The sequence below is a fragment of the Moschus berezovskii genome, chromosome 15 (genome assembly GCF_049115385.1).
Source record: "Moschus berezovskii isolate FMDL1 chromosome 15, NW_MosBer_1.0, whole genome shotgun sequence".
Taxonomy (NCBI): Eukaryota; Metazoa; Chordata; class Mammalia; order Artiodactyla; family Moschidae; genus Moschus; species Moschus berezovskii.
This window is the reverse complement of record NC_142474.1, coordinates 67541702-67568724: the sequence shown is the minus strand read 5'-3', so window position 1 is coordinate 67568724 and position 27023 is coordinate 67541702. Positions and strand designations below refer to the sequence as shown.

General features: G+C 38.5%; 1 protein-coding gene and 1 pseudogene across 2 annotated transcripts; both read left to right on the top strand.

Annotated features, from left to right (window-relative positions):
- The first annotated feature begins 204 nt into the window (after window positions 1-204).
- Window positions 205-26277, top strand: MASTL (microtubule associated serine/threonine kinase like). 2 transcript variants are annotated; one of them, XM_055427728.2, is made up of 12 exons: window positions 205-445; window positions 6374-6511; window positions 8388-8527; window positions 9193-9281; window positions 10781-10887; window positions 11077-11227; window positions 16053-16225; window positions 17177-18322; window positions 19392-19530; window positions 22910-23023; window positions 23125-23226; window positions 25973-26277. In XM_055427728.2, exons 1-12 carry the CDS (start codon window positions 260-262, stop codon window positions 26128-26130), a joined length of 2643 nt encoding a protein of 880 aa, XP_055283703.1. In that variant the 5' UTR covers window positions 205-259; the 3' UTR covers window positions 26131-26277. The 2 variants fall into 2 exon arrangements, with proteins under 2 accessions (XP_055283703.1, XP_055283696.1); XM_055427721.2 differs by having other exon boundaries at window positions 219-445; window positions 19389-19530.
- On the top strand, window positions 3182-3732 carry LOC129557206 (chromobox protein homolog 3 pseudogene; annotated as a pseudogene).
- Window positions 26278-27023: the final 746 nt, after the last annotated feature.

The window sequence follows — 27023 nt, the reverse complement described above, 5'->3', positions numbered from 1 at the left end:
GCCGGCAACCTGGGGCAGCCTGTTGTAGGTTCAAGAAATTCCCGGAAGCCCCGCCTTCACTTCCATCGGCTTCTGCGTCGACGCAACGCAGGTGACGGAGACGGAGATGCGCATGGATGGGCGTGGTGTGGGCTCCAGTGTGACATCACTGACTACGTGCGGCGTGGGCGGAGCCTCACTTTGAACCTAGTTGGCGGGAGTTGCGGCTCCGGAAGGGACCTTGCCCAGTGATAGAGCCTTGCATCCGGGGTGGACTGCGATGGAGCCCACCGTGGGCGGTGAGATGGAGAGTGGAGGTGGCGCGGCAACAGGAGAGTGCGTGAATAGGATCCCGGTGCCAAGACCTCCCTCCATTGAGGAGTTCACCATAGTGAAGCCTATTAGCCGCGGCGCCTTTGGGAAGGTGTATCTGGGGCAGAAAGGCAACAGGTTGTATGCGGTGAAGGTAAGAGTCGAGGATTAAAGAAAGCTAAAGAGGCTGGTCCTTCGGCCCTCCTTCCCGCCCCCTGAACTGGGCAGGCTCCAGGGCCGCTGGAGGGGCTAGACTGGATGCCTGGCTCGCTGAAGCCTCCGGGCCCCGCGAGATGATTTCTTATTTGAGGTGACAGCGCGGGCAAGTCGCTGTTGCCTCTGCCCCGCCCTTCTGTAGCCACCGCGTAAACTTTAGGAGATCTAGCTAGGACTTCTGAATCCTTTTTACTAATTTGGGCTTTACCAGGATTAGGGGTGAAACTTTAAATTAGAAACAGTTATTTCCAAATTATATTTTAACTACCAATTTGATGTAGGTTCATTTCTATTTTTGTTGAGGCGTAATTGACATAACAATTTCAGGTGTACAATTTAACGATTCAGTATTTGTCTATGTGGTGAAATGATCATCATCATAAGTCTAGTTAACCATGATGAAACAGCTGCAGATTTTTTTTCTTGTGATGAGAACTTTATCTTATAAGCATTCAAATATATAATGCAGTATTGTTAACTGTAGTCAGCATGCTATGATATAGAAGAGCTACTGGCATACAGGAGTTATGCCATATGCGGTTAAGTCACTCAGTCGTGTCCGACTGAGACCCCGTGGACTATAGCCCACCAGGCTCCTCCGTCCATGGGATTCTCCAGGCAAGAATACTAGAGTGGGTTGCCATTTCCTTCTCCAGGGAATCTTCCCGACTCAGGGATCGAACCCAGGTCTCCTGCATTGCAGGCAGACGCTTTAACCTCTGAGCCACCAGGGAAGCCCAACTTTGACCTGTATAACCAAAAGATATCATTAAACAAACCCCACTTTTCAAGCCTTTCATTAAAAGTCTGGAATGTACTTTTATTTAAAGACTAAGCTGAAATATTCCTAAATCACTCCTTTATCCTTACAGTAGTATGTGCTGTGCTTAGTCGCTCAGTCCTGTCCAACTCTTTGCAACCACATGGACTGTAGCCCTCCGGGCACCTCTGTCCATGGGGATTCTCCAGGCAAGAATACTGGAGTGGGTTGCCATGCCCTCCTCCAGGGGATCTTTGCAACCCAGGGATCGAACCGGGGTCTCCTGCAATGCAGGTGGATTCTTTACCAGCTCAGCTATCCGGGAAGCCCTACAGTAGTATGTATCATTCCAAAGCATTCAAGAGCTCAAAGTATTCGAAGCTGTTCAGGCCACTGTTGATTCTCATCTACTCCCGTAGCTTCAAATTAGTCACATCTCAGGAGTGAGTAATAGTAATAAAGGAGAAACTAGAAGACTGAGTACTGATGTGGTTTCAATTTCCTGTTGGACATTGCCATGTGAATATCTAGCACATACATCAAAATTGTACTTGCCCAGCTTTGAACATGGTCCTCTCCACCTAACCACCTCCTGGATTTCTTCTCTCCCTGTAATAACACCACCATCATTCAGGCTGGAAACTTGAGTCTTTTTAACTTTCCTCTACTGCGTCTGTATATCCTCTCTCTCAACTCTGCCTCTCTCTCAACTCTGCCTGTCAATTCTGTCTCATATTCATTTTTAGTACCCCTTTCATTCCATTCTTAAGTTTGCCCAAATACAGACTTAATTTTTTCTTTCTTTCTTTTCTTGAAGTACAACTCAGTTTTTAGTAATCAAAGATTGGGTAACCATTAATACATTACAATTTTAGAAAATTTCCAGTACCTGAAAACTACCTCTCTTGCTTATCTGCAGTGTCTACCCACTTAGCCGCAAGTAACTTTCTATCTCTATTGGTTTGTCTTTTCTGGACATTCCATATTAATGGAATCATACAATACATGGTCTTTTGCATCCAACTTTCTTCACTTCCTTCACATGTTTTTGAGGTTCCTCAGGCCTTCATTGGCCTTCCCTGTGGCTCACCTGGTAAAAAAAATCCTCCTGCAATGTGGGAGACCTGGGTTTGGTCCCTGGGTTGGGAAGATCCCAGCTACCCACTCCAATATTGTGGCCTGGAGAATTCCATGGGCTGTATAGTCCATGGTGTCACAAAGAGTCAGACAGAACTGAGCAAGCTTCACTTTCACTTTCTCTTTAGCCCCCCTTCAAACTTTTCCTAACCTTTCAGACCCACCCTATTGAAATTAATTCTCCATCACTTCATATTCCAAAGATTTTTTGCTTTTCCTTCTGTTATCCTAAGTCATTATTAGCTGTTGAAATGAAACTGCCAGTATATTTTTTCATAAGTATTTGTGAATATCCACTTTGTGTAGGATATGGTTACAGTGGTGAACAAAAACAACTATGCCCTCATGAAGTTTCCAGTCTAGTGGAATGATAAGGAAATCATGTTTTTGAATGGCCTTGTCAATTTTCCTCATTTTTCTTATGGAACACTCTACAGCTGGAATTTACAGTGTATTGATGATTTTATAAAATGCTTTAATGAATCTTTGGAAGAAATATGCCCTTTTTTTCCTTGTAATCTTCCTGAGAATTGATCTCAGTGTTACTAACTATTCAGTTTAGTGCTCCAGTTTTAACATAGATTATAGTTTTGCTTCCCTACCAATTACCTTGAGACTTAAAAAGAGTAATTAGTTGTTTTCTGTAACACAACATCTGACACTTAAGTGTTAGTAAACTCTAATCGTTTTTAAGAATTTTTCCGGGAGATGCCGCAGACCCGGGACCCAAGCAGCTCACAGGCGGTGAATAATAGCTCTTCAAGTCTGCAATAAAAAATGGCCTCCAGTAAAACTACATTGCGAAAAAATGGGAAAGAAACAAAATAGAAAGAGAAAAAAAGTTGAAGAGGCAGAACCTGAAGAATTTGTAGTAGAAGAAGTACTGGACTGCTGTGCAGTGAATGGGAAGGTAGAGTATTTCCTGAAGTGGAAGGGGTTTACAGATGCAGACAATACTTAGGAACCTGAAGAAAATTTAGATTGTCCAGAGTTAATGTAAGCATTTCTTAATTCTCAAAAAGCTAGTAAAGAAAAAGATGGAAAAAAAAGAAAATCTTTGACAGTGAATCTGATGATAGCAAATCAAAGAAGAAAAGAGATGCTGCTGATAAACCAAGAGGTTTTGCCAGAGGTCTTGATCCAGAACAAATAATTGGTGCCACAGACAGCGGTGGAGAATTAATGTTTCTCATGAAATGGAAAGATTCCGATGAGGCGGACTTGGTGCTGGCAAAAGAGGCAAATGTGAAGTGTCCTCAAATTGTAATTGTAATTTTTATGAAGAGAGACTAACTTGGCATTCTTGTCCAGAAGATGAGACTCAGTAATTGTTTGCATTGATTTTTATATGTATTTAAATATATATATATAAAATGTGGGTCTTGGTTTTTTGATTTATTAGTGTAAAGAAATAACTACATTCTAATGAAAATCAGGTTTGATATGTTTGTTTTGAAGTAGTATTGGGCAAGTTACATTGGGTTGTGTTTCTTTTTGGTCTGTCGCACTAGTTGCTTTGAACAAATAAAAGCTTTCTATAGTTGCTTCCTTCAGCAGAAAAGAATTTGATACCATAGTATATTATTTCCCCAGCATTAGAGAACAGCTTTTCTAAATGTTGGGGGAAATCTCCATAGTCATTACTTAATCACATTTAGAATTTGCATTTCACTCATATATGCCTAAGGATCACTCTAAGTTTTTTATATGTGTATACATAAAATACATATGTAAATGATTTTGGAGCTTTTTTTGTTGTGGTGGTTTTTGTTTTGGTAAATATATTTAAACAACAACTTTTCATAACCATGGATAAGCCCATGTTTCTGGAATTCCATCATTTTGAGCAATATAAGAAATCCCTTCAACTTAAATTGAAAACTTAAGTCTTAACCTTTCAAATTAAATAGTTTTGTAATTAATTAGGTAAACTAAGCAATTTAAATTGGGTAATCTTTTGAAGCATCCCTATCAGAATCTGCATATAAATAGAGAAGCCCTGGAAGGAAATTTTTTTATCACTATCAACAACCTCCCCAACCAAATGAGAAAAGTAGAAAAATTCTGCTTTGTTTTAAATAGCGAAGCAAAACTTAGTTAAGTGGACATTTGATGGTTCCTTTTGGTGAACCATTGTTTTACAAGAAATTAAAGTCCCTTGAAGAAAGCTGATCGCCGAAGAATTGATGCTTTTGAACTGTGGTGCTGAAGAAGACTCTTGAGAGTCCCTTGGACTGCAAGGAGATACAACCAGACCATTCTAGAGGAGATCAATCCTGGGTGTTCATTGGAAGGACTGATGCTAAAGGTGAAACTCCAATACTTTGGCCACCTCATGTGACGAGTTGACTCACTGGAAAAGAGTCTGATGCTGGGAGGGATTGGGGGTGGAAGGAGACGGGGACGACAGAGAATGAGATGGCTGGATGGGATCACCGACTCTGTGGACATGAGTTTGAGTGAACTCCGGGAGTTGGTGGTGGACAGGGAGGCCTGGCGTGCTGTGATTCATGGGGTCGCAAAGAGTCGGACACGACTAAGCGACTGAACCGAACCGAATGCTTTATTTAGGAAAGGTTGTGATATATGGGATGTCTCAGATTTGTTCGTGGAAACCTAATCAAATAGTTTTAAAATATTGGCAATTTACGATATAGGAGAATATGCCCTACAGGAATATGCCTGTAGGGCATATGGGATCTTAGTTCCCTGACTAGGGATAGAACCCAGGTCCCCTGCAGTGGAAGGGCAGAATCTTAACCACTGGACTACCAGGGAAGTCCCAAGAATGTGTAAACACATGTCCTGTCCTATACTGCTCCCTGCATTTTAGCTAGTCACAGTCTATGAAGCGTACTCCCTGGTAGCTCAGTCAGCAAAGAATCTGCCTGCAGTGCGGGAGACCTGGGTTGGATCTCTGAGTCAGGAAGATCCCCTGGAGAAGGAAATGGCAACCCAGTCCAGTATTCTTTCCTGAAAAACCCCATGGACAGAGGAGCCTGGTGAGCTACAGTCCGTGGGGTTGCAAGAGTCGAACACAACTGAAGCGACTCAGCACAGGAAAAAACGAGTGAACAAACTTTTCTAATCTACACTTGACCTGCATGTTTTTTCAGACTTTACCCCAACCCATTCCTTACATGAAGGCTCGGTTTTCTCAGTATTTCAGGTTACTAGTTGAGCAGAAGCCAAGAAAAACAAGTTTGTAGTAATCAGAATGTTATTCAACTGTATATTATTTACTTTATTGTAAATACTGGTGAACAGTGGTCAATAGTTTTATATTCCTAAAAAAAAAAGCATTTTTCCAGGGGAAAAAAAGTACATTCTTTCTCTACTTCCATCCATCAAGGAACCGAAATTTTTTTTTAATGGATTGGCCAATTATTTCTCTATGCCTATATTCCTGATTAAGTGAAAGTCCCTCAGTCGTGTCTGAGTCTTTGTGACCCCATGGTCTGTACAGTCCATGATTTCTGCAGGCCAGAATACTGGAGTGAGTAGCTATTCCTTTCTCCAGGGGATCTTCCCAACCTAGGGATTGAACCCAGGTCTCCCGCATTGCAAGTGGATTCTTTTCCAGCTGAGCTACCAGGGAAGCCCTACAGTCCTGATTATCTGGGAGCATATTAGGAACATTGCTATCTTATGACTTGTAAGAACAGCAGAACAGAATTTATCTTCTACTTATTGGTAGGATAAACGGGGAGCATTTGCTTACATCTTTTTCCTTCTCAAAAGGGATGTGATGCTTTTACTACTTGATGTCAAGATGAGAGGTTCTGTGTTAAAGAAAGTTTTATTTTCACCAACTGTTTTCCTGGCAGAGTTTCCTGCTGGCAGTGTGAGGGCCAAACAACATGTCCATGCTTTCTCTCTGTTTGTTTTCACGATGGGAACTTGGAAACCTGAGACCACTCTACGATAAAAAATAAAACCATGTGTCTGTTGTCACATTATGTTCTACAGGTTGTCAAAAAGGCAGATATGATCAACAAAAATATGACTCATCAAGTACAAGCTGAGAGGGACGCGCTGGCCCTAAGCAAAAGTCCTTTCATTGTCCATTTGTACTATTCCCTGCAGTCAGCAAACAATGTCTACTTGGTGAGTAAATGAAATGTTTTTCTTCATTCAGGAACCACTAAATCCAGTGACTTAAGAATTACTATCTTTGGGTTCAGAGTACCTAGGTTTGAATTCCAGCTGTTGAACTTACTAGCTTTATGACCTTGACCAAGTTATCTTACCTGTTCTGTTTGTTAGGGTTCTTCAGGGAAAAAGAACAATAGGGTGTCTGTGTCTGTGTCTGTGTCTATGTGTGTATGTAGAACAGTGGGATTTATTTTAGGGAATTGTCCTTCCTGGTTGTGGTAATAGCAAGTCCAAAATCTGTGGGGTAGGCTGACAGGCTATAGACCCAGTGAAGAGTTGATGTTGCAGCACAAGCCCAAAGGCAGTGAAGAGGCAGAATTCCCTCTTCTTTGGAGGAGAAAGACACGACCCCTCAACCTTTTTTCTCTCCAGGCCTTCAGCTGATTGGATAAGGCTCTCCCACATGATGGAGGAAAATCAGCTTTTATGCAGAGTCTAATGGTTGAGATGTTTATCTCATGTAAAAAATACCTTAACAGCAACATTTAGATTGGTGTTTGACCAAATATCTGGGTGCCATGGCTTAGCCAATTTGATGCATAAAGTGAACCATCACACCTCAGTTTTCCCATCTGCAAGGTGAGGATAACAATAGTACCTACCTCAGAGGTTGTTATGAAATTCCAATAGGTTGATATAAACCTTGTAGAACAGTGTGTGGCACATAGTGCTAAAAATATTTCCTAAGTAAAGGATGGATAATAGAAATACTATATAAAGTTGGATGTGTAATAAGGAAGAAATATTAGGAAGTGGTGGATTTGGGATCTATGTACTTAGCAAGTTGCTTGCTTTTCACTGAACATGGCAGCTTACACTCTTAATTCTAATGAGGAATTTGGGTAGGGGGCAGGAAGAGGTGAGGATGGCAGGTATTTTGACTTCCAAGTTCTGGAGGTTCATGAGGAAAATAATCAGGTGTTGTGAAAGACCACACTATGCCCCACCCCCAGTCCCACCCCCTCTCCAGCAAATAAAAAGAAGAAAAATTATGCCAAATTAAAGGAGACTAATGAGATATGGTAACTAAATCCCATGCATGGTCCTGGCCTGGGAATGAAGGATGAGGAGAGAGGCCATCAGGAACAATATGGAATTATCAGAGAAATTTGAATACAGACTAAACAACAGGTAATAGCGTTATTTTAGCATAAAATTCCATGCAGTTTATTACACTGTAGTTATAGACGATGTCCTTGATAAAGCATTTGTTTAAAAAAGAAAAGAATGTCCTTGTTAGTAGAAATGTAATGAAGAATTCAGTGGTATACTTTCATAATTTAAAAAATAGAAAGAGAAAACAAAAGAATTCTGTGGTGACATATTATGCCCTCTTCAACTTTATTCTCGAATTATTCAGCCAAAATTTTAAAGATTAATACCAGTTGCTAATGTTGCCTTATTTAAAGTATTTAATTTGAATAAAAATACATGCACATAATGTATTTATGTTAATATTGTTAATAACTTATGTTTACTATGTAACATAATCATGTTAATGATTAGCATAAATAAGTATTGGTGTATTCATACATATGTAGAGGAAGAAAGCAGATGTAGCAAAGTGCTAATGATGGGTGAAAACAGATGAGTACATGAGAAATTATTCTATTCTTCATACCTTTTTTGTAAGGCTGAACAGTTTAATTTAAATTTTAAAAAGTGTATGGTAGCATGAACAGACCTGGTACTGATGTGTACTCAGTGACACCAAGAAAATGTTTGTTACAGAACCATGCTAAAATGTATAATCATTAATGCTCAAATAAGATATTTTTAAGTAGTCATATTGGTTTTAGTTTACAGTATTTCTATTTCATTTTGACAGGTAATGGAGTATCTCATTGGTGGAGATGTCAAGTCCCTTCTACATATCTATGGCTATTTTGATGAAGAGATGGCCGTGAAATATATATCTGAAGTTGCATTGGCTCTAGACTACCTTCATAGACATGGAATCATTCACAGGTAAGGACTGACTTTTCTCCAAACTATTACTTAAGCACAAGTAATCAAATTATGTATTTACTATTTGAGTCTTAGATATTTGCATAACCCCCAATATATGAGTTATCTTAAATTTAGTAGTAATTTGTACCAATTTAGAAATTCCATCAACTCTTTCATCTCCCTGTGTGTGTGAATGTGTTGCTTTGTCCATGGATATCCCATTTTATTGTGGAGAATATTGACTCTTTTTTCCACTCTTTTAGCTGTACAGCATGCAAAAGTACTATAATTTATAATACCAGGTGATTTATAGTGCTTTGCTGTGTTCAAAGAAAGGTTAAGTGACTCTTTGATTAAGGTTTACTCTCACAGAAAGTGGTAGATATGATTTGACCTGGTTTATTTTACCTAATGAAATTTATTTTAATAGAATATCTAGTGAATAATGCCAAAGATAATCTAGCATTAAAAAGTTAACTCTTGTATATTCAGATACTCAAATTTTAGTTTGCTTTTTTTTTTAGTTTGCTTTTGAGAGTTCAGTACTGTACTTTCAAAGCCACCAATGAGAGACAATAAGTAGGGTTTGATTCTTCTTTAACTTTCTGTTTCTTTTGCTGGAAATGTTAAAATCAACACTAGCTCTTTTTTAGTTATCTGCTATTTGTCTTTTCTGTGTGCAGGGATTTGAAGCCAGACAATATGCTTATTTCTAATGAAGGTCATATTAAACTAACAGATTTTGGCCTTTCCAAAGTTACTTTAAATAGAGGTAAGAAACAGCAAGTAAGTACCTTTTTAAAAGTCCTCACATTTTAGACACTAACATTTCATTAGCTTATATCGCTTTCTGTTAGTTAAAAATGAATAAAATGGCTTTTGTGTACGTACCCAGCAGAAGAATTGCTGGATCATATAGACCAAATTCTATTTTTAATTGAGAAGCTTCCACTGTGTTTTCCATACTGGTTGCACAGTTTTACCTTTTACACTTGACGAGCAGTGCACAAGAGTTCCAATTTCTCCACATTCTTTTACTTATTTTATTTTTTGACAGTGGTCATCCTAATGGGTATAAGTTAATATTTCATTGTAGTTTGGATTTGCATTTTTCTATTGGTTACTTATGTTAAGTATCTTTTCATAAGCCTCTTGGCCATTTGTATATCTTCTTTAGAGAAATGTCTATCCAAGACTCTTATCCACTATTTGTACTTTTTTTGTAACTGACTTGTAGTTGTTTCTATATGCTGTATATGAACCCCTTATTAGATAAATAATTTACAGATGTTTCTCCCATTCTGTAGGTTGTCTTTTCATTCTGTTGCTTGTTTCCTTTGATGTTCTGAAGTTGTGAGGTTTGATATAGTCCCCTTTGTCTATTTTTGCCTTTTTCCTGTGCTTTCAAAGTCATAACCAAGAAATCACTGCTGTAGCATTTTTTTAATTTGTAAAATATTTTTTAAGAAGTTTATTGTAGTTCCTACAGTTTCATCAGTGTGAGGTATAAATGAAATTTAAATTCAAACTTTCGACCTACATTTTATAGTCTTACACCACATACAAAGCATTACACTTCTCTTATTATTTTTGATATCTAAAGAAAATTGTACAATATTATGTGTGAGTGTTGAATCATTTTACAGTGTTACACATTGAAAGCTGATAAAAATGTGCATTAGTTTCTGTCTTGCTTACATAGTAAATTAACATGAGTGTTCCATAATTTGTATTAATTCCTTAAATTGATTCTGCTGTTGTTGTTTAGTCACTCAGATTCTGTTAATAAAATTTATTTTGTAGTCTTAGTACTTTGATTCCTTTCTTAGCTTTTTTTTTTACCACCTCCTTTATTTACCAAGAATTATTTTGTTGGCAGTTAGATAACACTGTTCTATTTTTTTTAAAATTTATTATTTATTTATTTTTACCTTTTGACCCCTTTGATCCATTTCTTCCAACACTTAATCCCACCTCTGGCAACCACAAATCAATTCTCTGTATCTATGAGCTTGATTTTTTGTTTTGTTTTTTAAATTCTACATATAGAGAAAGCATATGGTATTTGTCTTTCTCTGTCTGGTTAGTTCTACATGTTTACTGTATGGCATGATGGTTTTCCTGGCTGTGTTTGTCTTGCAGAAGCCAACTTTGTAGTTGATGTTAATAATGTGGAAAGTGGGGCAAAATCCAGAACAAATAATTGTTGACTTTAGTCAATAACAGTTGAAGTTCTTAAAGAATATCATATACTCTTCTTTCCATACATAGATATCAACATGATGGATATTCTTACAACACCATCCATGGCGAAACCTAGACAGGATTATTCAAGAACCCCAGGACAAGTATTATCTCTCATCAGTTCTTTGGGATTTGTAAGTACTCGATAAGAAAAAAACTCACATGATGCGCCCTAACATGATTGCCATTTACATGAATTCAAATATTAAGCATGTTGCATTACTTCAGCAGTTCATCTACCTAGATATCATAAGTCCATGCATTTAGGTGGTATTTTTGTGACAACAAATCGTTTAATTTGTTTTTGTCTTCCTTTTTCATAGCACACGCCAGTTGCAGAAGAAAATCACGACTCTGCAAATGTTCTTTCAACTCATGTATCTGAAACATCACCGCTTTCTCAAGGACTAACTTGTCCTATGTCCGTAGATCAAAAAGACATTACTCCTTATTCTAGCAAGCTACTAAAATCATGTGCGTATAAAAGAAAAGGTAGTATATTCCGTTAAATGTGCCGTTGAGGAACAAAGTATTTTACAATTTAAAAATTTTGAGTATCAATAATTTTGAAATGCAGACATTCAGATAGCCTGTGGATTTCCTCTGTTTTGTCGTGTAAGTGCCATTTCTGACAGGGGTTGTTGCAGATCTTTTCTGTTGTTGTTGGCTGCACTGGGTCTTCGTTGTTCTGCATGGGCTTTCTCTAGTTGCAGTGAGCTGGGGTTACTCTGTAGTTGCAGTGTGTGGGCTTCTCATTGCAGTGGCTTTTCTTGTTGCAGAGCACAGGCTCTAGAGCCCTCACTTAGTTGCTCCACGGCTTGTGGGACCTTCCTGGACCAGGAATCGAACTGGTGTACCGTCCATTGCAAGGTGGATTCCTAACCACTGGGCCACCAGGGAAGTCCCTGTTGCAGATCTTTACATCAGCAAAATAAAATGTCAAGCTAATTTTTCAATTAGCTGCAACATTGTAATGATCATTGGGTGAATTTCACTGTACTGAGTCTATGGAAATCTTAGTGGAGAAGATATAGTAATACTGTGTACCTTTATAAAATGATTTCTAAAAGGTTCTGAAATAAAATAAAGTCAAGATGATATAGTTTTAGTTATTACACAATAAAAGACAAAAGTCAAAAGTAAAGGAAGCAAGTGGAAAATCTGTATAGCACTTAACCTCACCCTCTAATTTATCAACAGTGGACAGTTTAGTTCTGTGCATGGGTGTTTTCTTCATCTTGGAAATGTGAATAATGATCCTCTAAAGAGTAATTAGTGTTCGTTGTTTTCATAGATGCTACTTTGTTGTGAATTTGGTCTGCAATTCTGTATATATCTTGGATGAATAGATAGACCGAAAGGAAGACTTGCCTCCTTTTTACAAATGAGAAAAAAGAGTCTCACTTTAAGTTCAGGATCGTTTTAGCATCGTTAGTTGTTTATAAGATACAAGAACTTGTATTATATAGATGGTGCTGCTTTCTGGCACTGACTCACACTTAGCAAAGTCACTATTATTTCTTTTACCCAGTAGTATAAAGAAGTCCCTATGGATGTATATAATTCCACACTGGTAAGCATGTAAACCTCAACATTAAAATAAAGCTCTGGTTTTAATTAAATACAAGTTGAATTGAGTAAGAGTAGTCACGCCAGGAGTTGGACACGACTGAGCGACTTCACTTTCACTTTTCACTTCCATGCATTGGAGAAGGAAATGGCATCCCACTCCAGTGTTCTTGCCTGGAGAATCCCAGGGACGGGGGAGCCTGGTGGGCTACATTCTATGGGGTCGCACAGAGTCGGACACGACTGAAGCGACTTAGCAGCAGGAGCAGCAGTCACATTCCAGCCTTTTAGCACATCCAGATTTAGCTCATCAGTAATGACAGAATGTGGTCCACTGGAGAAGGGAATGGCAAACCACTTCAGTATACTTGCCTTGAGAACCCCAGAACAGTATCAAAAGGCAAAATGATAGGATAGTGAATGAGGAATTCCCTAGGTCGGTAGGTGCCCAGTATGCTGCTGGAGATCAGTGGAGAAATAACTCCAGAAAGACTGAGGGATGGAGCCAAAGCAAAACAATTACCCAGTTGTGGATGTGACTGATGCTAGAAGCAAGATCCGATGCTGTAAAGAGCAATATTGCATAGGAACCTGGAATGTTAGGTCCATGAATCAAGGCAAATTGGAAGTGGTCAAACAGGAGATGGCAAGAGTGAATATCGACATTCTAGGAATCAGTGAACTAAAATGGACTGGAATGGGTGAATTTAACTCAGATGACCATTATATCTACTATTGTGGGCAGGAATCCCTTAGAAGAAATGGAGTAGCCATCATGGTCAACAAAAGAGTCCGAAATGCAGTACTTGGATGCAGTCTTAAAAATGACAGAATGATTTCTGTTCGTTTCCAAGGCAAACCACTCAGTATTACAGTAATCCAAGTCTATGCCCCAACCAGTAATGCTGAAGAAGCCGAAGTTGAACAGTTCTGTGAAGACCTACAAGACCTTTTAGAACTAACACCCAAGAAAGATGTCCTTTTCATTATAGGGGACTGGAATGCAAAAGTAGGAAGTCAAGAAACACCTGGAGTAACAGGCAAATTTGGCCTTGGAGCACGGAATGAAGCAGGGCAAAGCCTAATAGAGTTTTGCCAAGAGAACGCACTGGTCATAGCAAACACCCTCTTCCAACAACACAAGAGAAGACTCTACACATGGACATCACCAGATGGTCAATACTGAAATCAGAGTGATTATATTCTTTGCAGCCAAAGATGGAGAAGCTCTATACAGTTAGCAAAAACAAGACCGGGAGCTGACTGTGGCTCAGATCATGAACTCCTTATTGCCAAATTCAGACTGAAATTGAAGAAAGTAGGGAAAACCACTAGACCATTCAGATAAGACCTAAATCAAATCCCTTATGATTATACAGTGGAAGTAAGAAATAGATTTAAGGGTCTAGATCTGATAGATAGAGTGCCTGATGAACTTTGGATGGAGGTTCGTGACATTGTACAGGAGACAGGAACCAAGACCATCCCCATGGAAAAGAAATGCAAAAAAGCAAAATGGCTGTCTGGGGAGGCCTTACAAATAGCTGTGAAAAGAAGAGAAGTGAAAAGTAAAGGAGGAAAGGAAATATATAAGCATCTGAATGCAGAGTTCCAAAGAATAGCAAGGAGAGATAAGAAAGCCTTCCTCAGCGATCAATGCAAAGAAATAGAGGAAAACAACAGAATAGGAAAAACAAGAGATCTTTTCAAGAAAATTAGAGATATCAAGGGAACATTTCATGCAAAGATGGGCTCGATAAAGGACAGAAATGGTATGGACCTAACAGAAGCAGAAGATATTAAGAAGAGGTGGCAAGAATACACAGAAGAACTGTACAAAAAAGATCTTCATGACGAAGATAATCACGATGGCGTGATCACTCACCTGGAACCAGACATCTTGGAATGTGAAGTCAAGTGGGTCTTAGAGAGCATCACGACGAACAAAGCTAGTGGAGGTGATGGAATTCCAATTGAGCTATTCCAAATCCTGAAAGATGATGCTGTGAAAGTGCTGCACTCAATATGCCAGCAAATTTGGAAAACTCAGCACTGGCCACAGGACTGGAAAAGGTCAGTCTTCATTCCAATCCCAAAGAAAGGGAATGCCAAAGAATGCTCAAACTACCGCACAATTGCACTCATCTCACACGCTAGTAAAGTCATGCTCAAAATTCTCCAAGCTAGGCTTCAGCAATATGTGAATCGTGAACTTCCAGATGTTCAAGAAGGTTTTAGAAAAGGCAGAGGCACCAGAGATCAAATTGCCAACATCCGCTGGATCATGGAGAAAGCAAGAGAGTTCCAGAAAAACATCTATTTCTGCTTCATTGACTATGCCAAGGCCTTTGACTGTGTGGATCACAATAAACTGTGGAACATTCTGAAAGAGATGGGAATCCCAGACCACCTGACCTGCCTCGTGAGAAACCTGTATGCAGGTCAGGAAGCACCAGTGAGAACTGGACATGGAACAACAGACTGGTTCCAAATAGGAAAAGGAGTACGTCAAGGTTGTATATTGTCACCCTGCTTATTTAACTTCTATGCAGAGTACATCATGAGGAACGCTGGGCTGGAAGAAGCACACGCTGGAATCAAGATTGCCGGGAGAAATATCAATAACTTCAGATATGCAGATGACACCACCCTAAGGGCAGAAAGTGAAGAGGAACTCAAAGGCCTTTTGATGAAAGTGAAAGAGGAGAGTGAAAAGATTGGCTTGAAGCTCAACATTCAGAAAACGAAGATCATGGCATCTGGTCCCATCACTTCTTGGGAAATAGATGGGGAAACAGTGGAAACCGTGTCAGACTTTACTTTTTTGGGCTCCAAAATCACTGCGGATGCTGATTGCAGCCATGAAATTAAAAATGCTTACTCCTTGGAAGGAAAGTTATGACCAGCCTAGATAGCATATTAAAAAGCAGAGACATTACTTTGCCAACCAAGGTCCGTCTAGTCAAGGCTATGGTTTTTCCTGTGGTCATGTATGGATGTGAGAGTTGGACTGTGAAGAAAGCTGATCGCTGAAGAATTGATGCTTTTGAACTGTGGTGCTGGAGAAGACTCTTGAGAGTCCCTTGGACTGCAAGGAGATCCAACCAGTCCATTCTAGAGGAGATCAATCCTGGGTGTTCATTGGAAGGACTTATGCTAAAGCTGAAACTCCAATACTTTGGCCACCTCATGTGACAAGTTGACTCATTGGAAAAGACTCTGATGCTGGGAGCGATTCGGGGTAGGAGGAGACAGGGACAACAGAGAATGAGATGGCTGGATGGCATCACCGACTCGATGGACATGAGTTTGCGTGAACTCCTGGAGTTGGTGATGGACAGGGAGGCCTGGCGTGCTGTGGTTCATGGGTCGCTAAGAGTCGGACACGACTGAGCGACTGAACTGAACTGAACTGAATGAACCTTCATCGAGAAAAGTTTCAAATTGGATAATGGATATTCAAAATGAATTTTCTCCTAATTATAAATTTGCTCCCTGTCCTGATTTCTACTTTATAAATATTGAGAGTTTTGTCTATTAACTTTCAGAACAGTACTTGTTTGTCAAAACAGCCTGAAGCCATCCTTGTAGATGAGATAATGTTTACATAGAAATAGTTCTGATCTGAAATATTTACTTACTACTTAACCCAATTACCTGTAAAGATTCAGGAATCGCAGGGAAGTAGGAAAGATGTGACATAAGCTTCAGTGTTTTCTCTTCCGCACAGGTCCTGAAATGGTTGCCTGTCACCCCGGGATGCCTGTGAAGTGTCTAACTTCCCACCTCCTCCAGTCTAGGAAGAGGCTGGCAACATCCAGCACCAGCAGTCCGTCCCATACGTTCATATCCAGCGTGGAATCCGAGTGCCACAGCAGTCCCAGATGGGAAAAGGATTGCCAGGTCAGAATGCCACTCACCTTATCCAAAACTAACTGTGTATAATGATAGAAACACTTGACACCTTTTCATACAAGTTCTGTAAGGACATGAAACTGTTATGTGAACAGCAGTGAAGATACTCTTCATTTTCCTGTATATTCTGTCAAATTATTTTGCAGTATTTCATTTCTCATTCAAATGTGAAATTGTTCTTGTTCAGTATATGAGATTACAATTTAAAAAAAAAATTTTTTTTTTTAATTTATGTTTTGGTCATGCTGCGAGGCATATGGGGTTCTTAGTTCCCCAACCAGGGATCAAACTCATGATCCTTATATTGGAAGCATGGAGTCTTAACCACTGGTTCACAAGGGAAATCCTCCAATTTTTTAATTTTTGCAGTATTTTAATAGTAAATGTTTGGCTTCTAGGCATCTAGATGGACTTCTTTTTTAAAATTCCCTACCCTAACACAGACATTAGATTGTTGAGTTTTTTTAACCTTTGTCTTATTTTATAACTTATACTACCTCCTTCTATAACTGTTTACTGCCAGTTTATCATTTAATGGAATGGTAACTCTTCTGAATCAGAAATAACTTCTAGACCACAAAGGTGATGCAGATGTGTCTTTAAAAGTATCTATTTTAAGGAGATTGCTTGCCAAGTGAATAGATACTGAAAGTTATTTTACTTAATTTATGTATTCTATTCTGGGCTTTTTAAAGCTATTAAAGCTGAGAGGAACTAAAAATATGATAACCTTTCCTATATAGAATGCAGATAAAATGTTAGATTAGAATTATATTAATACCCAAAGAAAAAAATCTTTCCACTTGATAAAATAAATTGGACTCTATTTGCTCCTTAGTCTCAGTAATATGATTTTCTTCATTATAGTGACTAAGTCCTAATCACTAGGCCACCAAGGAAGTCCCCTAATTTTTTAAGTGTTTTTTTCCTCCCTCTTAGGAAAGTGACGATGCAGCAAGCTCTACAATGATGAGTTGGAATACAGTTGAAAAGCCTTTATGCACAAAATCTGTAGATGCTGTGGAGACCAAAAGTTTCAATGAAAGGGATCTTGAGTTAGCTCTTTCTCCCATTCACGGCAGCAGTGTCATTCCTGCCACTGGAAACTCTTATGTTAACCTTGCTAAAAAATGTTCTTCAGGGGAAGTTTCTTGGGAAGCAAGAGAACTAGATGTAAATAATGTCAACATGACTGCTGACACAAGCCAGTCTTGTTTCCACGAGTCAAATCAGTGGGCTGCGGATTCTGGTGGGATGACTGAAGAGCACCTTGGGAAAAGAAGATGTAAAAGAATTTTCGAATTAGTTGACTCCAGTCCTCGTCAGGGAATTATACCAAATAAAAAAAGTTGCTTCGAGTATGAGTGTAGTAATGAAATGAGAGATTGTTATGCAAATCAAAGGACAGGCTTAACAGCTGAAGTCCAGGACCTTAAACTGTTGGTATACAGAGATCAGCAAAATGACTGTGTGAATAAGGAGAATGTGGGCAATTCGTTTACTGATAAACACCAAACCCCAGAAAAATCACCTGTCCCAATGATAGAAAAAAACCTTATGTGTGAGCTGGATGATGATTGTGACAAGAATAGTAAGAAGGACTACTTAAGTTCTAGTTTCCTATGTTCTGATGGTGATAGAACTCCTAAAAGTATTCACATGGACTCTGATTCATCTTTTCCTGGAATTTCCATAATGGAAAGTTCGTTAGGAGGGCAGTCTTTAGATCCAGATAAAAACATCAAAGAATCCTCTTTGGAAGAATCAAATATTGAAGACCTACTTCCTGTATCGCCCAGCTGCCAAGAAAATACCTTGCCAAAAGGTGTTGAGTATCCTGCCATCCAAAAGAGCAACCAGAAAATGTTGGCTCCCTCTTCAGAGGTCTTAAAACCATTAACCTCTAAAAGAAACGCTGTGGCATTTCGGAGTTTTAACAGTCACATTAATGCTTCCAATAACTCCGAACCTTCTAAGATGAGCGTCACTTCTCTAGACGTGATGGATATTTCATGTGCCTATAGTGGGTCATATCCCACGGCTATCACCCCTACTCAGAAAGAAAGATGCTACGTGCCATATCAGGTATGTTATCACTGGACACTCCACGCTGTATCAGGTATGTTATCACTTGCTAATGTGCGGTCCTTTAGAGTTTAGAAAAATAAACTATGAAGGCCAGACACTTTGCCTATCAGCTGGACTGTATGATATTAATCAAATGGTTTTGTTCTGCTTATTGGGAATCTGTGGCTCTGTGGAGGTTTTAGTACCGAAAGGTGAAGCGGGTGGCAGTGTTTATCATTTTTAATTCCAGTGCCTCCTTCATTTGTACTGTCCTGCATACTTTCACATATTTACATTTCACATGTTTACATGTTTACAATCACATTTTCACTTGATCACAGTAACTCTGAGATACAAAATTAAAATCCATCTACTTTACTGCCTTTTAAGGACATATTTAGATGCTCTCTTTTCTTTGTAGAAGAGAGTTGAAAAATAAAATCTTTTTTTTTTTTTTTCTAAACCGTTATCTTTTTAAACCCAAAGTTTCTTTTTATTTCTTCCTTTGGAGAGACATCATAATATAGACTGTGCACACCTCGAATGTAGGGTTACAAAACTTGAGTTTTCTATTTAGAACTTAGTGACAGACTTAGAAATTCTTACCTTCAGAGCCTGTGTCTGCCACCTGTCCTGCTGTTCCAACAGAGTCCTTGTGAGACAACAAAATATCTTAAAAACATAAATGCCAGTTGGCACCAAAGGTTATTTGCATATAGTTCCATCTTATGCATTGTCCTAATAATTCAGTCATTTTTCAGCTATAGCTTCCCTCCAGGACACTTTGTAAGCTTGTATTGATCCATCCTATCAAGAAATTTTTCTCCTGGATTTTTTTCATTGTTTCCTGCATATCTAGATCTTATTGAAATAACTGGTGTTAGCTAAGCAATTGAATTGCATTATTATCATTAGGATTTTTTAAGTAAGACTTTTTGTAATTAGTTCTGAGACCATTTCCAAAGCTGATCAAGGATTTGACTATTTTTCATGCCCAGCAGCCTAGCTTTTCTTTGGTGTAAGCATTTCTGTTCACTGTGAAAGGAATGAAGATATTTATTGTGCCTTAAACTCTTGAAATCAGCAGACCCCAAATCAGGTCAAATCAGAAACTCCATACCGAACTCCAAAGAGTGTGAGAAGAGGGGCAGCCCCAGTGGATGACGGGCGAATCCTGGGAACACCAGACTACCTCGCACCTGAACTGCTGTTAGCCAGGGCCCACGGTAAGGCACACACACACATCTTGAGTTTTTGAAATATCTGTCATTATAGTTTCTTTTGAGATAAATTGTGTTAAATTTCTTTGGAACTTAGATTGCCTAAGGTAAAACAAGATGAGATCGTGCAGTACTCTTTTTCTCACATACATGGCGTTTATTATGGTAAATAAAGACACACAGCCATTCATTCTCAGCCTGCTGGTTTATTCTCAGTGATCCAGAGAAGCCCCACCTTCCACCCCCTCTACTGTCTTTGTTCCAAATGTCTCCCCAGGTCTATTCTTATCTGGTTTCAGGAATACAAAATTGGTCCTGCACTTCTGTTCAGTCTGCAGATGCCTCTTCCTATTCAGAGCCTGCACTCACTATACCCTCACCAGAAGGGTCCAGGCAGATAGGAACCATCCCTCAAAAAGCAACACAGAAATAAAAGTTCCTCTGGGCACTTAACTAGCTTTTGGACATTGTCCCTTTTGCTAATTCACAGCTTGGCTAGCTCATTTCCTATATTATCATTTATACATTTCCTCAAATCAATACAGTGTGAATGGAAACCTCAGATGGCAAGGTTTACTTGATAAAATATTGCCACTCTTTTAGTGGGACATCTATTTATCATAGTGAGCTAGTGAAATGTTCTAAAATTTTTATTTCCCATAAAAGTGACTTGACACATAGTTTTTAAAATAAATAATAAAAATTTATCATTTTAAAGATAATAATAACAATTCCCTGCCCTTTAACTGCTAAGGGGACTTAGGGACCCCAGCCTGAGTTTCCATAGCTTCTTTTAATACATATGTTTGTTTCAGCTCTCTTACATTTGTAGTAAAATTACCTGAATTATTGATCCCAGAGTAGGCTATTTTCTACTTGGGAAAAGCTCTCTTCTTCATCTTTTATCTCTTCTTGTATCAGGCACACTACCTGGTTTCTAGTTCAATAAATGACATAAGAATGAACTTATAACTTTCAAACAATGTACCTAACTCCTCTTTTCTTACATGCAGGATTTCTGACTTCAGGTGAGTGGATTTCTCCATAAAGGAACGTGGCAAAGCACATTTAACTGAATAGTCAAAGTCTAACTAGATCACATTGCATGAAAAATTTTTCTTAATTTCAGCTCACTTATGAAATACAAAATGAGCTTCCCGGGTGGCACTAGTGGTAAAGAACCTAGCTGCCAATGCAGGAGATGTAAGAGACACAGGTTCGATCCCTGGGTTCGATCCCTGATTCGGGAAGATCCTCTGGAGAAGGGCACTACAACCCACTCCAGTATTCTTGCCTGGAGAATCCCATGGACAGAGGAGCCTGGCGGCCTACAATCCATGGGGTCACAAAGAGTCAGACATGACTGAAGTAACTTAGCATGCACACAGCGTGTACATGTTTATCCTTATCCCATGAAATACAAAAATGAACTGTCTTCTGAGCAAGAAGACATCCAGAGAGATTACTCTTCTCTGTAAAAACATGTGTCGGCATGTGGAATTTTTTTTATTACAACTGAAGAAATAGGCTTGATAAAAATATTAAAGTTAATAGCTATAAAAGGGCTTGAATTTTCTAAGCCTTCCATTCCATTATTATTGGAAAATAGGAATTAACAGTATTAACATACAAATTACAGAAGTGGATTTTAAACTAGAAAGCCAGTCGTGTAAAACAACTCTGTTCTATAGTTCTAGCTATTTGTTTTATAATGGATAATATGATTTATCACAATACATGATCTTTTTAGACTCTGACTCAAGTGTATGGGTATGTATGACATATCCATGGAGAAGTCATGTATGTTTCTGACATGAGTCATTTTTGGCTGAGCTGGGAAAAGGGTCCTAATTTCTAACCTAAGTAAAATAAATTAAAATGCAGGGTTTTTCCTGATTTCCTCCTACTTTCCTATATTTGGTTATCTAATCTGTTGAAATAATTCTTTCTCAGTGCTGCTTAAAAGGCCTACTAATGGAGGTGGTTTGTGTGTTTTTATAGTGATTACAATAGAGATAGAAGCCTGTAGACTGTTTGTACCTTGTGTTCCATAGGAAAAATGGGATCATGTGGCTTGCAGATGGAAAGGTATTCTAAATGCATGCGATTATTTTTTCTAATGGCAGATTCCACAGTGCTTTCCTATTGTTTTTTGTTTTGAAGGCTTTTTTGTTTTTCTACTTGTTTTGAAATGGTATTTGCTTAACCACAGTAATGAATTTTGTGAAACTGACTTTAAAAGAGTTAATTTTCAGACAAATTTAGTTCTAGACTAGAATCTCAACTCTAAATTTATATTGAAGTTAATCATTTTTGGACTGAAATTAACTTTTGCTTAGGAAACACTTTGTTCGTTCATAGACATAACTAAGCAAAAGTATAAACCAGATTATAAGGTCTTGTTTAAAATAAACATCTAAAAAAAAATCTTTGTAGGGAATTCCCTGGTGGTCTAGTGGTCAGGACTTGGTGCTTTCACTGACAAAGCCTGGGCTCAGTCTCTGATTGGGGAACTAAGACCCCACAACCCTCATGGCATAGCCCCAAAAATGAAAAGACATCTTTGTATAGAAATGATGCTTTCATTGAAGGTTTTATTTAGAAGTCAGTTTTACCCACTTATTAAGACTTATCTTCTAATTCCCTCCTCAAGCTATAGTCTGAACGTTTTTTTTTTTGTTAAACTAATTTGTCCCCCTCTGTCCTTAAAAAGAGTAAAGCAACATTTAAACACCCTGTAAGTAAGGCTTCCCTAGTCACCAGGTTATCCTCCAGTTAGCATTAATACTACTACCTCATCTCATTCCTTTGTAAAACAAGTAGATACAGAATCATCCGAATGTCATTATTTCCTGATCTGAAACTGAGGAGTACTCTAATTTTAAGGAATAATTTTTAGATTTGATGCATTTCTTCACTGTGTTTTAGGATTTAGCACAAATAAGTGTCCAGAATATTGGAAGTTAATTAATAAATGGCAAAAGAGAACTTTAACTTTTTTTTTTTAATAGCCACGTTGTTAATCTAAACTTCTATATTCAGAACTTCCCTAGAGGTCCAGGGGTTAAGACTCTGCACTTCCAAATGCAGGGGGTATAGGTTCAATCCCTGGTTGGGGAACTAGGATACTGCATGCCACATGGTATGGCAAAAAATTTTTTTAAATAAATAAAAATTATAAAACTGCTATTTTCCAAGAAAAGAATTACCACACTGCCTAAAGGAAGGTAATTTGGGGTTTTATACCTTAAAGAGCCAGAGGAAAACCTTAGGAAGTAAGTATTTGGGCCTTCATTGTGCCAAGATAAAAACATATTAATGTTTTAGTTGATCAAACATTTATAGAAAATGCTTGCAAGTTCAGCTGCTTCCTCTTAAATTCCAGGTCCTGCAGTAGACTGGTGGGCCCTTGGAGTTTGCTTGTTTGAGTTTCTAACAGGAATTCCCCCTTTCAATGATGAAACACCACAGCAAGTATTCCAGAATATTCTGAAAAGAGGTGATTCTTTTTCTCCTATCTATGAAGATAGATTCATGTATCTCATTTATCTGTGTATTGTTCCTCTGACCAATGATGAACATGTTAACTTGTATTTGTAGATATCCCTTGGCCTGAAGGTGAAGAAAAGTTATCTGATAATGCTCAAAGTGCTGTGGACATACTCTTAACCATTGACGATGCAAAGAGAGCAGGAATGAAAGGTAAGGTTTGGTGTTAGTCACCAAACCTTGGTGACTTTTACCCTTGATTTGCTTCAGGGATGAATGTTAATAACATCAAGTTCTAATATAATACTACTGATAATCTGACATCTAAACTCAGTTGGTTTTAAACTTTCGGTTTATTTTTGCCCTCTTAGTATTCATCGATACATTTGTCCTTATTCAGAACATTAAAATTCAGTGCAATCAGGTTGCAGTCTTGAATTTTATTACTCTCAAGCAGGTTCTCCAAACAATCTCATCTTGTCAATGTCTTTTAAGTTTTTCACAGCCTGATAAAGTTAACCATCAACCAATATAGGAAATTCTTTTAGTCAAAACTTCCTGTTCTATGATTTCTCACTGCTTCATTTCTGACATCATTATTGATTGACAAGTATTTTTATGTACTCTGGCTCCTTGTTGCATTATCTCCACAGCTAAGATGCCTCAAAGAAGACAAAATGGGCTCATGGTGACCCACTCCAAGGTTTTTACCAGTGCTGGAAACTCAAATTAATTTTAAACTCCTATTTTGAAAGTCCAGTAAATCTCATTAGAGGTTGCCTTAAAATTCTTTGTGTCACTCTGTATAGATAGAGACAGCTAAGCACTTATGTCTCAAAATACACTTCCATGTGAAGTACGATATGTTAGGAAAATGAACTTTAGTAGTATGTCATTTGTATCAGCTTCTAGTTTTCCCTCTAATCAGATTAACAAACCCTATAGAGTGACTTCTAGGTGTCAGTGTTGTTATTGGAGGCACTGGAGGTAACCTAGGGATGAACCAGACTGAAACTCCTGTGCTTAAGTTCTAGTGAAAAGACAGGAAGTAGACAAATATCGTCATAACACCATCCAGTAGTAACTACACAAAGAGAGAAAGCAGAGAGGGTACAAAGTGAAGGCGAGAGATTTATATTTTAGACTGGATGGTCACGAAGATTTCTGACAAGTGGAATCTGAGCAAAAACCAGTGTAAAGTGAGGATGCAGATATTTGAAAACTGAGCTCTGAAAATTGCTTTAAGGGACTTCCCTGGTAGTCTAGTGGTTAAGACTCCAAGCTTCCACTACAGGGACCACGGGTTCAATCCCTGGTCAGGGAACTAAGATCCTGCATGCCACATAGTATGACCAAAAAATAGTAATAATGAAAATTAAAAATTGCTTTAGAGCAACAGTTCTCCTGTGGAATGATTTTGCTCCCCAGAGGACATTTGGTGTTGTCTGGAGACATTTCTGGGTTGTCACAGCAGCTGGGGTCATCTAGTAGTAGAGGCCATGGGTTCACTCAGCATTCTACAATGCTTTAGGCAGTCCCTACAACAGAAAATTATCTGGTCCCAAGTGTCAATCATAACAAAGTTGTGAAACCGTTGTTTAGAAGATGGCTGCACTGCACTGTAATTTGCTTAGCACATTCTTACCAGACCTCAGATACTGTTCATTTGTTCAGTGAATAGTTTACCTAGTGAAGCAGACAGGGTTATTCTTCAGTTTAGTTCATCTTAACCTATAGGTTAGATTCCTTTGCAGATGCAGCTTAAAATAAAGAGATGCAATGAGAGAACATGAAACATCATATCACATCCAGATACCCCAGTTCCAGTTACTACTACAAGTAACTCTAAAGTAACCGACGCTCAGTTATTTATTTTGAACAATTGAGACAAATTCTCTAAATGTGAATTACTTTTGCTATTTTATCCTTTTTCCTACCAGTCTTTTAGTTTACAGTAAATTCAACATATACACATACTGTTTTTCCAGTCCACTAGCCCCAGCACAGACACACGATTCCCTACTGTCTGCGTAGTCATCTTCTGATGTTTTCCTTAAATTTGATTGCTTTTTTGGTTTGCATACTGCCTTAATTGACACTTTTTTTTTTTTGCCATCTTTACTGTTGCCTGATGAAGTGAATAGTTGAGGAGAGGGGAGCTATGTCTACCAACTGAATACCTGTGTGACCAAAAAAGCAAACTCTTATTTTAGTCGACAGAAGGAAAATGTAGAAGATGTGATTTTGTAAGTGGAAGCCACAGCCTCGGATGCGGCCATACTGCTGGGTGGCCGGTGTGTTGTAGAGATGCAAGTTAGTGAAATCAAAGAACTGGGAAGAGAAAGAATGTGTCAGAGGTGTCATTGGTGTGTATGCTGAAATTAGCAGGAAGGATAAGGATGGAGCACAGGGAAGACAGTGTGGGAGTGGAGGGTGAGCTTCCTGCTGAAGTTATGTAGGCGGGCGATGCTGAGCTCCAAGCAGTCAACAAGGCCTTGAAATAAGAAGTGGGGCATTAATCACTTAAGATCAGTGATGGGGGAACAGGAAGTAGGCCAGGCTTCCTTACCTCATGAAGTCTGGGATTCTTCCCAGCAGGTACAGGCAGTGAGAAAGATAGGCTCCTGTTAAGGCCAGTCATCATTCACTCTTTGGACCGATTCGGGCAAGGCACCTGTTGTATGCCAGGTGATACACAAAATAACACAGCATGTGCGGTTGGGAAGTGTGTGAAGAGAGGGATGTTTTTAAAATGTCTGTGAAACGGGCATAGTAAACCAGGGCAAGTCCACGTGAGACAGTCTCTCCTCGATGCCTGTCAAATATTGGGTTAGCCAAGAAGTTCATTTGGGTTTTTCATACCATCTGATGGGAAACCCGAACGAACTTTTGGGCCAACCCAATAGTACTTAGGTAATGGTGTCATAATATTGTTCTGTTTGATTTTTTTTTTCCCAAGAGCTGAAACATCATCCTCTCTTCAGTGGTGTGGACTGGGAAAATCTACAGCATCAAAAAATGCCTTTCATACCCCAACCAGATGACGAAACAGATACATCTTATTTTGAAGCCAGGAATAACGCTCAGCACCTGACTGTATCTGGATTTAGCCTTTAGCTTTAATCTAGTAAATTTTTCCCTTTACTCTAACCTTGCCTTATAGCATGAGCTAGCATAATTACATACACCTCAGTACTAGATTGATCTAAGTGGGAAAAATCATTATTTTACCTGGATCAGTGAGCTTTTCATGTATGTTACAGCTTCCACAGCATTAAAAAGGCTATCAAGAATGTAATCAGTAATTTATCTTAGTCTCAGAGTTGTAAATAGATCTGCAAAGCTATTTTCATCTTATTTATTTTGTTATTGCACTTTATAAAAATTAATGCTTCAGTAAAACTATTAGAAACATGACCTCTTTAGAGAAAGAGTAAGCCTCGAGCTTGATTTTCTTTCTCATCTATTCATGTCGGTCTACCATTCATTTGGTGTTAATACAATAAAAACATTATAATATAGTTTTATTTTATTGTAATTTATCTGTACTTGATTGCCTGCAAAAACTGTAGTCTTGAGGGCAATCATGTAAAGCTATCATTGTGACCTCAAAAATGCAACTGGAAAATCCCTTCACTCAGTACTATAACTCCTTTTGGGAATGAGAAATAAAAGGATTAGGGTTTTGCCTCACTTTGCTATGAGTACAGTTTTGTTGCGTTGGCTGCTTCTGGTGCCTTCCCTACAATACAGATTACTTTCAAATAGTGGTAGAAAGCTTAGGTGAGATATACTGTAGCAATTTTAACAGCTTGTTCAATTTTAACAAAAAACATGATGGTTTACATTTTTAAATAATTCGTTTAAAACATATGCAGCATTACCAGAATAGCCTGATTCTTTTTTTAAAAAAAATAACTTACTTTCACTTAATAAATAGAATTGTAACATACTTTGATACATTCTCTGTCAACATCACTCTTTTCCATATAGATACACTAAGATTCAGC

What these genes read in the sequence shown, in the direction of transcription:
- MASTL (XM_055427721.2), top strand. Translation starts at nt 260, where the DNA reads ATGGAGCCCACCGTGGGCGGTGAGATGGAGAGTGGAGGTGGCGCGGCA. An exon ending in ACAGGTTGTATGCGGTGAAG is followed by an intron (nt 446 to 6,373) that starts GTAAGAGTCGAG and finishes TATGTTCTACAG; the next exon opens with GTTGTCAAAAAGGCAGATAT. An exon ending in CCAGAATATTCTGAAAAGAG is followed by an intron (nt 23,024 to 23,124) that starts GTGATTCTTTTT and finishes TTGTATTTGTAG; the next exon opens with ATATCCCTTGGCCTGAAGGT.